Below are 9810 nucleotides of genomic sequence, written 5' to 3'. Positions count from 1 at the left end.
ATATGATTTCACTCATACGTAGGATATAAATACAGAAAGCAACAAATGAACAAAAAACAAAACCAATGATCCAACTCAGAGACAAAGACAATAGTATGGTAGTTACCCGAGTGGAAGAGCAGTGAGGGGAGGATAAAGAGGGTAAAGGCGATCAAATATGTTGTGACGGAAGGAGACTAGACTTTAGGTGGTGAGCACACAATGCAATATACAGATGATGTATCACAGAACACCTGTACACCTGCAACTTATAATATTATTAACCAATGTTACCCCAATAAATTTAACTAAAAATAAATTTAAAAGTAAACAGAATAAGACAGTAACAAAAAAACCCCCAAAACACAAAAATGGAACCTAGATTCTAAGATAATTCACTCACTTTTTATGAAGGAATTCTCCAGCTGCCACAGCAACAGGTCGATGTGCTGAGTATACCAAGTGGTAAACATTTTCACAGTCTTCATTGGAAAGAGCTTCTTCACTTCCACTGAAAAAATTCAGAAAGTAACATCTGAGCCAAAAAAAGTTTACTTTCAGTTTTACCTTTATTTAAATTGTTTACTTCATTATAAAAGTTCAAGGCATATTAATTTTACTGTCATCTTTTTAATCTTACTGTGAAATTAATATTTCTCTTTATTTATAAAAGACACCTAATCATTACATAAAATTCAGAAAATACAGATAAAACAAGGAAATAACATAAAATGTCCACAATTCTTCCCACACATACATACTCATAGACAATGACTTATTAACATCTTGGGATATATATTAGTTTGGTGCAAAAGTAACTGCAGTTTAAAAAGTTAAAAACAATTGCAAAGACTGCAATTACTTTTGCACCAACCTAATATTAGCCAAAATTAGCTCAAGTTCTTAAATGTGCATAAGATTTTTGTTGACAGGCAATGGAGAATATATTTAATCCTGCTTCATACAGTTAAAAATTATTATGCTATGTAACTCTTCTTTCCATAACTGTCTATTTTAATTTTAATTTTATCATTATATTTACAATACTATTTTGTTTTCTTTCTATATAAAATGGATTCAGTAGTCACAGCCTTTCCTTTACTAACACTGAGCCATTTCTTAGTTTGCCGAATGTTTCCTTAAGCACGTTTTCCAAAAAAGGAAAGTCTATTTCCTGATCATTAACATGCTTTAAAATGTCTGGTATGATTATAGATTAACAATGACTAGATGCATTATAGAATTCTGTATAGGTTCTTGAGAAGATGTAAGGGTAACAAGCTCATTCCCCAGAATTCAATCCTAGAAATGCCTCAGAAGCTAGGAGTTGGTTGAGGGATCTGTCAAATAAACAAAATTAGAGTGCCCTTTGCAGCAAAAGGTTTCATCACAGTATAAAGGGAAAACTGTAGTTCTGAATGGAAAAGAGCTGAATATTAAGGATGGGAGATAGGCTGGAAGCATTTTTTTAATTATACTTTTTCCCCCGTCAATGATGCCTGTTCTAATTCTACTGTGAAGCAAAACAGTACCCAGTGTAGTGTGAGTAGGTGACACCAGGGTTTTCCTGGAACCAATAATAGGCACTAGGAAATTCACAATAAGTGTAGGCAAACTGGCTAGCTCATGAACTAATTCTCTGTATATAATTCCTCCCATATACTGAAAGAGACAATTTTTAAGACTTCCCAGGATAAGTTACAAATTACCACCAGAGGCTTTCTGTCCTGAGGCAGATGTGTCTCTGCCCATGCCCAACTTATACCCCTAAATTATAAGGAGGGGGACAAGGCTAAGGCCTAAGTTTTAACTCCTTCATCCAATTATATATCATCAGCTCAATTAGTTAACACCCTCAGGAAAAAGTTAAACTCATAGGGAAAAAAATTTAATAAGACATTTCAGGAACCTAAGCTCATAAGCAAAAGGAAAATGAATAATCTACACCAAAAGATGGAAAACTAACAGATAAAGAGGAAAACAATTTAAAGAAGACATAACAGTATGTTAAGTGTGACTCTACTTGTTGTTTTGGGAAGTAGAGATCCCACAAGCCTAGAAAAATAAGGCTAGATTATTTCATGCAAATGCTATAAGAGACTGGAAAGCTGGTTTTGTGATTCTTAACTCATTACTTACCAAAATATTATATATAAACAGAAATTAGAGGATTGAACAATATAATAGGTAGAGAGGATGGATTTCTTTAAAGAGAAAGATGTCAGGGTGCTGTGCTACTCTGACCTTTTCCCTAAACCAAACTAGAGCACAAAATTTCAGAGTATCATTACGAAAAATTTATAAACATTGTTAACAATTGTGAGGAAGTTTAGGAAATGGTACTTTGTGCAGGGCTCAAAAATCTAGTAGTAGAATGTGAAAATCTACTATTGTGAAAATCTAGTAGGAGATTAAGAAGAGAGGGTTACAAGAAAATTAAGAAGAGAGGGTTACAAGAAGAATGAGGCAAAGTTCATCTATAAATAATCCGTGTTTCCTGTAAGTCAAATATGTAACACTTAAAGAGAGCCAGCCTGAATAGTTTTAAAAGACTTTGCCCAAGAAGATTACCTATAGAGCAAGCAACTCCAATAGAGAAAACCTGAAAGCCAGGAGCTGAGTTACGAAGTAAATAGCAGAGGAGGCACTGACTACACTGGGGAACTGTAGTCATAAATACCTAGAGCTGGGAGGGCTCTCTGAGGAATCCTGAAAAGGACCAATGTACCTAATAAATTAGGACATCTGACACAGCTGGAGGGCCATAGCTTAAGTAAGACATGTTTTGCCTTTATCTCTTCCAATGAAAATGAAGGAAAGTACCTTAAAAACAGACTTCTGAAACCAGCCAAGTCATTTTCTAAATTCAGGATGAAAGGTAGGCTTTTTATAGCTAAACAAGGTATCAGATGGTTTGAAATCACTCTCAAAGGAATTAAACTAGCAGGGAAAGATAATCTTGGAGGAGTCTATGAGATAATTCCTCTTCACTGGAAAAAAGGGAAGAAGAAACACCAACGGAAAGTTTACTCCTGTCTAAATGATCTAGTATTGAAACTAAATAAGAAAGGAAGCAAAACAAACAGATAAACAAAGTATATCCTTAACAATATAGACCGGAAACCTATTCCAACGAAATGGGGGATGGGCACTTTTTTGTTTAGGGGAAAGCTATGCATACATAAACTTCTAAAATTCACAAGAAAAATGTAACTAGGAGGCTTAATATTTCCAAATAGATTTGAAAAGAAAAATATTCTAGAAATGACAAGGAAGAATTTAACGATACAATGAACACTATCAAAAGGTGCAAATCATGAACACATAGGTACTGATCTATATAGTCTAAGTATACCAAATAATAACGTAAGAAAAGTCAACAACAGTAGTTGGAGACTTTAACACATCTATCTTAAAAACTGGACAAAAATAAGCATAGGTATAAATAATTTGAATGGCACAATAAATAAATTCAAAGTAATAAATATAAACACATAACTACATACACAACAAAAATATTTGTTTTTTTAACAAATTAGAAAATTTAAAAAATTGACCAAACACACTTAGAAAATATTCATATAAAATTAAAAAGGACAGGTTAAAAAAATATGATATATCTGGGGAGAACAAAAACATGATACTGAATATGATTAAAATAGAAATCATAAAAGTCGTCCAACTATTTACCATTGAATGTCTATGAAAATACTATTATGTCCATCTTTTTAGAAGACCAGTAAAGTAGTACTTAAAGATATATTTATTACTTTAAGTATGATTATTAGAAAACAAGAAACAAATGAGCCAAAAGAAGCTGGTTATTTGAAAAAGATACAAATAATATAGATGAAAAGAATTAACAAAAGAAATAGCAGTTTTATGAAGAAAAATACCATGAATTATAAAATAAATTTGAGAACAGTGATGAAATTGATATATTTTGAAAAGTTTACAAAAGTCAAATTAGTGCAAGAAATAAAAGTTAATTTAAATAGATAACCACTGAAGAAGTAGAAATGGTAATCAAAGACCATTTTTCCTTAAAAGAAACTCAAAACTGACATGACTTTAACGAGAAAATTTTCTAAAAGTTTCACAGAAAATTTGTTTTCTATGAAAAGGGCAAGAAACTACTGAACATATTTTACAAACAGAATAACCTTGATTTCGAAGTTGTATAAAGGACGGAAAAACAAATCATGTCATATTTACACATTAACACAAATATGAAAATCCTAAATAAGATATAAAATATAACATTGTATTTAAGCAAAATACGGTAAAAACAAATATATCATATTCAAACAGGATTTAGTCTAGAAGTGCAAGTGTGATTTACCATTAGACAAATCTATCAATGAGATTTAGGCTCATCAACGCATAAAAGGAGAAATCTCAGAAAACTCAGAATACAAAAGAACTTTTATCATGTATCAAAAACCTATCTCAGAAATCACAGAACAAAGAACTTTAGATGCTTTCCAAGGAACAACAAAAAACAAAGTAAAAAAGCAAAAAAGAATCCGCTATCAATGATTACTTTTATAGTGCTGAAAGTCCTGGTTGATGCAATTAGACAAGAGAATGAAACAAAAGTTTTAAGGTTAGGAAAAAAGACAAAACTGAAATTGGCTGCAGATGATATAATAGTCTATAGAGTAAACCCAACAGAATCAACAAACCATAAGAATGCATAGAGTTCTAGAAGGCTGCATATATAAGACCAACATAAAAATTAAAGGTTTCTCTGCCACAGCAATAATCAAGTAAAAAATAGTTTAACACTAAATATAAATCATATAACAAAACCAAAAAGTATTTAAAAATTAAACTAATAAATAATGTACAATACCTCTATAAAAAAATTAAAGCTATATAAAGACCTAATACTATTTGAATAAAGAAATGCATCATTTTCATGTATAATTAATAAAAATTCCATTCTCTTATAAATTTTCATAAACTTAAATGCAGTTCTAATATTTAAAATCCAAGCTAAAGTGTTTGAGGAACTAGACAACTGTATTTTAAAAATTCGTATCGAAGAAAAAAATACAAGTAGCTAAGTGGATTTCAAAAAGAAAGGTAAAGAAGGAATCACCCAGTAAGAGGAGGCCATATATATAACATATAACATACACTGTATTATAAAGCCACAATAACAAAGAGTATAATACTAGGGTAGAAAGAGGTAAAAAGACATCACGTCAACAACAGATGCTGGCATAGATGGCATGTGGTACATAACAGATGTGGCATCACAAAGTAGGGAGGGGAGGATTTGTAATAACTTTGCTAAGATCTACATTCTCTCATAAATTCTTCTTAGTTTTTAGTCAAAGCTCTATAGGTAAAACTATCACTATTTTAAAATTTCTATCACATTAATGATACAATTTAAATGCCTTATTTCCTTCCTTCTATTTCTATACCACTCCAAAGAAGCTATTTTAAAAACTTTTGAAGCTTTCTTTCTTTTTTTAATAGAAAGTTATGTTCCTTCATTGATATTTCCTCTGGACTATGTAAAAGAAGTTTTATATGGAAGAAACAGACAATAGTCGAAATAAAAACCAAAAAGAGAGAAAGAAAACATTTTGTTTCACACCTAATCTCAAAATATAAAAGAAGAACCTAAAGTAATAAGATTACATATTCGGGTTATATATGTGAAGTACATCAATACTGCTGAGAAAAAGAGTACAATATCAACAGATTAAATTAAAATTTTAACAAGAATTACACTTACTGAAGTATCAGAGTTACCAATCGAATAGCTTCCACAGCAACATCATATTCTTTATCAAGTGTCATTGATACAATGCGATCCTGAAAATAAGTTACAAATCAAATCAACCATGAGCAGAAAATAAGTCAGGACAGACCTAAGGAAATGTCCTTGAAAGAGTACATGCAAGTCTACTGATAAATTAAATTGAAAGCTTTACTCATGAAACCATATTATCATATTCCTATTCACACAAAGAAGGTGTTAGGATAAATGTTCATAATCTAAAATCTTTCTCAACAACTGGCATTCCCTAACACTAAGACCAATAAACCTTAACTTACAAAATAAATATAATTATAAAAAGCTATACATAAAGAAAATCTTGTTTTAAGCAGGAGAGCCTTCTGTTGGAGGCAATAAATAAGAACTCATGTTGGTAACATCTTTTGTTGAGATTTGTTCATCTACTTAATACAGGCTTATTTAAAGAATACGCAGTAAAGCATATGAAATAAACACTTGCTATGGTAATGTCATTTGCTAAACTAATTATAATCAGCATTTTTACAGTGAAAAATAAAATTAGCTAAGTATTTTTGATGCTCACCTTGAATCGGTTTGTGAATAGCTCCAATTTGGGGAATAATTCTCTATTGGTATACAGACTCTGTAGAGCTTTCAAACACTTCAGCCTGACTTCTCCTTGCTACAGAAAGACAAGTGAAAAACACAACAGACGTGATCAATTCCGTAGCATGAAGATTGAAAAGATTTTTCAAGTGTTTATGAAGAGTAAAGTAATTTTCAGCCTAACCATTCAATTTACTTCATATTGTAATTCAACATCAGGTAGAACTGAGCAATTGTATAATCTGTGTTTCACTTATATTTAATTAAAAATGCACTGAAAACCCCTTAGTTACTTGAGAGTCAACCACACCTTTTTCAAACATTTATCAACTCTGACTGAACATCGAGTTATTTCCCACCTTATACTGTGGCACTTTTGGGAGAATTTTTAACCTATGATTTCTATCACAGAAGGGTACACTAATTCATCCTTTAGGTAACTACTGAATAATCCTGCAGAAAAACCTAATTTCATTATTTAAGGGTCATCATTTATTCCCTCAACAGGTATTTATTGGATGCCTTTTACATTACAGACAGAGCAGTTAGGAAACAGATGAATAGCGGAATGTTTAAAAAAGACAAAGTGACAGAGTTACATGTGCTGGGACTGCTATTTACGAGACATCTAAACAGTTATTAACTTGGAGTAGAAGATGTTGGTAATCACAGTGCATTCAGGGTCATCTAAAAATTTAGCAAACTCTCTATGCTATGTTCAAAAAGAAGCAATGTGCTGTAACAGGAGGAGTCCAAGGTTTAGAATCAAACAAAACTAGATTTTAGTCCCAATTCTAGTTTTTTAGCTACACGAGAGATAGCAAGTATATTAATCACTCTGATAGCTTTCACATTTATAAAATGGTGATACCAATTTTGTTAAGGATTAAATGCTGGGGCATGCTGGTACAAGTTTTAACAACCAGCTCTGGGCATGGGGCCCTGACTTAATGCATTTGCAGATTTCTGTTATGTAAATAATCCCTTCATGGCCAATTTCAAGCTACCAATGAGATGTTATTGAACTCATATTTGTGAAGGGATGTGCATAATCACTTTCTTGCCAGCTGATTCAAGGTAGCTCTATCTAGCATACCACTAAATTAGATGATGACTGTTGGTAAAGTTCTCTAGCATACGGAAGATACCTGAGATGCCTGTAGTAGATACTGTTGTTGCCCCTCATAAATCCCCATATAAGAGGCTATGCTTTCACCTATGTTGACAGCTAACGTCTTGTATCTATACCTTTCTCTGGAGAATTGACCATGGTTCAAAAGAATCACCTGTCACAGATTCCTGGGAGATTATGGTCCACGTTGCCCCGCCTGTATATACCCTTTCCTTCCTCCAGGCTAAGACCCATAACCAGTGGGGAATGATAACTTGCCTCAGGGTAGAACAACCTCTAAGGTGCAATTTATTCTTCAAAGCTCCTGGTGAGATCATAGTGACATAAAACTTCTGCAACCATATTTCTGTTAGTGTGTTTTCTGCTTTACCCTATTTTCCTCACTTTCTCATAGGCTTCTGAGAATATAAACCTCAGTGTACCACTAGCACAAAAATCTCTGGCTCTGGCTTGTCTTCTAGGAAATGTGACCTAAACAGTTTGTACCAAGAGTGGTCCTAGGAAGCAAACTTCAGTGATGGGATTCTAGGGTTGATCATTTGAAGGATGAATTACTACGAGGAAGAACCCAATTACGGCATAGCAGCCATTTGCTAGTTCACGTACAGGTGAAAGGGGAGGTGCCTAGCATTTGAGAGAGCACGGTGAATAAAAACTATGGAACTGGTTGGCTAAGAGTCACTGATACATTAAAGAAAGAAAATCACAGGTTAATCACCAGTTTAAAGCAAATGTTGACTCTTGGCAACTTTTAAAGAGACACTTATCTCATAAAGATAAAGAATTGTTCTTACTAAAAATCCAGGACTCAAATTTAAGGGTGGCAGATTTTAAAAGAGTTTGCATCCCAGGCACATCTCCTCTGCCCAAACCAGGGCCATATAAGAAAGAGGTGCAAGTCTAAAGAGTGTCTGGATGGATGCAGCTGAGAATCTGGAACTCCAAGTTTCCCATGGACTTGTGAGCCTGAAAATAAGGCTCATGTCCCCTTCTTAGAGGATAGTACGCTACCACCTACCTGACTACATGGAAGTCTCAAGTGAAGCAAATGCCTTAAGGACATACCTCCCTTAAGGAGTAGCCCGCCTCATGATTTACACCAACCTCCCCTTGCAGCCACAGACCAAGGTCAAATCTCAGCATGGACCAAACGGAAAGTACTGGACCTGCTAAGGGAGAAGGATTATATGCTTCAAGGGCTAAAGGAATGGGCCAATTTGAACCTGCAAGACCCAGGAGAATATGCAAGGAACTGGTTCTGAGGGTACTGACCAGAGAGTGGGAATATAAAAGTTTTTGGATATGGAGCACTCTCCCTTGTCTCAGGATTTAAGGCACTATTAAGGCCCCTGGAAATAGCCCAACACATTGCTGGATGGCTCTTGGAAAAGAAAGGCAATGGTGCATATTAAATGAAACAGAGATGCCAGAATTGTGTGCCAGGCTGTGAATGAAGGAATTTAAAGACACAGGAAGTGAGCATGTCTCAACGGATCTATTACATCAGCTCAGAAGACCCACCAGTTGCGTATATTCCTCAAGAAGGTCCAGATAATACTGCTATTGCCATGGAGGCACAGGCATTACTGAGCAGCTCCGTAGTGGTTGTGTTTTGTAGGCTACACTGAACAGAGATACTCAGAATTTAGCTTCGTGTGCCAGAGACAAGTGCCACCTATTAGATGCAAGGGGGTCACAATAATTGTAATGGGAAGCAAGGCTGAAGGGCAGCCCATGGGGATCTATGGAGATGGTTCATAGGTTGTGGTATTCTTGGAGGCAAGACAGGTAGAAAGCAAATAAAAATATTATGTAATCACAAGAGAACAATAATGGATGAGCAAAAGACTAAGAACACCTGTCTCAACATAAAATCACAACCCCAGACCTAAGCTAGCATGTAAGTAGTCTCCTTACTTCTCTTCAACTACAGATTGAAAAACAAGGCCAAAAGATGAAATTACTCCATCTATCCATACACCAAATTATAGGTAAAGATATTAATCAAGTTTTATCATTACCTTGTCCAATTATGCCTCCTAATTAACTACTCCTCCTTCCAAAATCTTGTGTGTGTTTTTTTTAACATATAACATGCTCTGCCTACATTACAGGAACTTAACAATTAAATAAGGCGGTACCCATAAATGTACTTTAGAAAACTGTCAACTAACCTAGTTAGGTGAAAACTCCAGTTACCTTTTTGGTAATTGCTCTATGTGGGGCTCTACTATCCTCTAAAAGTATCTCTATTATAGTACCTAAATGCTTTGTTGTTTTCCCATTGTGCAAAATCTTATTCAAATCTGAATGCTGTTTAACACAGTCCCTAACA

General features: G+C 34.1%; 1 protein-coding gene across 3 annotated transcripts in view; it reads right to left on the bottom strand.

Moving 5' to 3' along the window:
• The window catches only part of STAG1 (STAG1 cohesin complex component), a 328953-nt gene that overhangs the window by 97473 nt on the left and 221670 nt on the right, over positions 1-9810 (bottom strand). For all 3 annotated transcript variants that reach the window (XM_081071693.1, XM_081071694.1, XM_081071695.1), the window contains 3 exons: positions 6321-6419; positions 5732-5811; positions 383-490 (listed from right to left, as the gene is read on the bottom strand). In XM_081071693.1, coding sequence (XP_080927819.1) covers positions 383-490; positions 5732-5811; positions 6321-6419 — 287 coding nt within the window. The remainder of the gene's footprint in view (positions 1-382; positions 491-5731; positions 5812-6320; positions 6420-9810) is intronic.

The sequence above is a fragment of the Rhinolophus hipposideros genome, assembly GCF_964194185.1.
Source record: "Rhinolophus hipposideros genome assembly, chromosome: 14".
NCBI classification, from domain to species: Eukaryota; Metazoa; Chordata; class Mammalia; order Chiroptera; family Rhinolophidae; genus Rhinolophus; species Rhinolophus hipposideros.
Note: the sequence above shows the minus strand (reverse complement) of the source record. Positions and strands in the feature narration are given on the sequence as shown.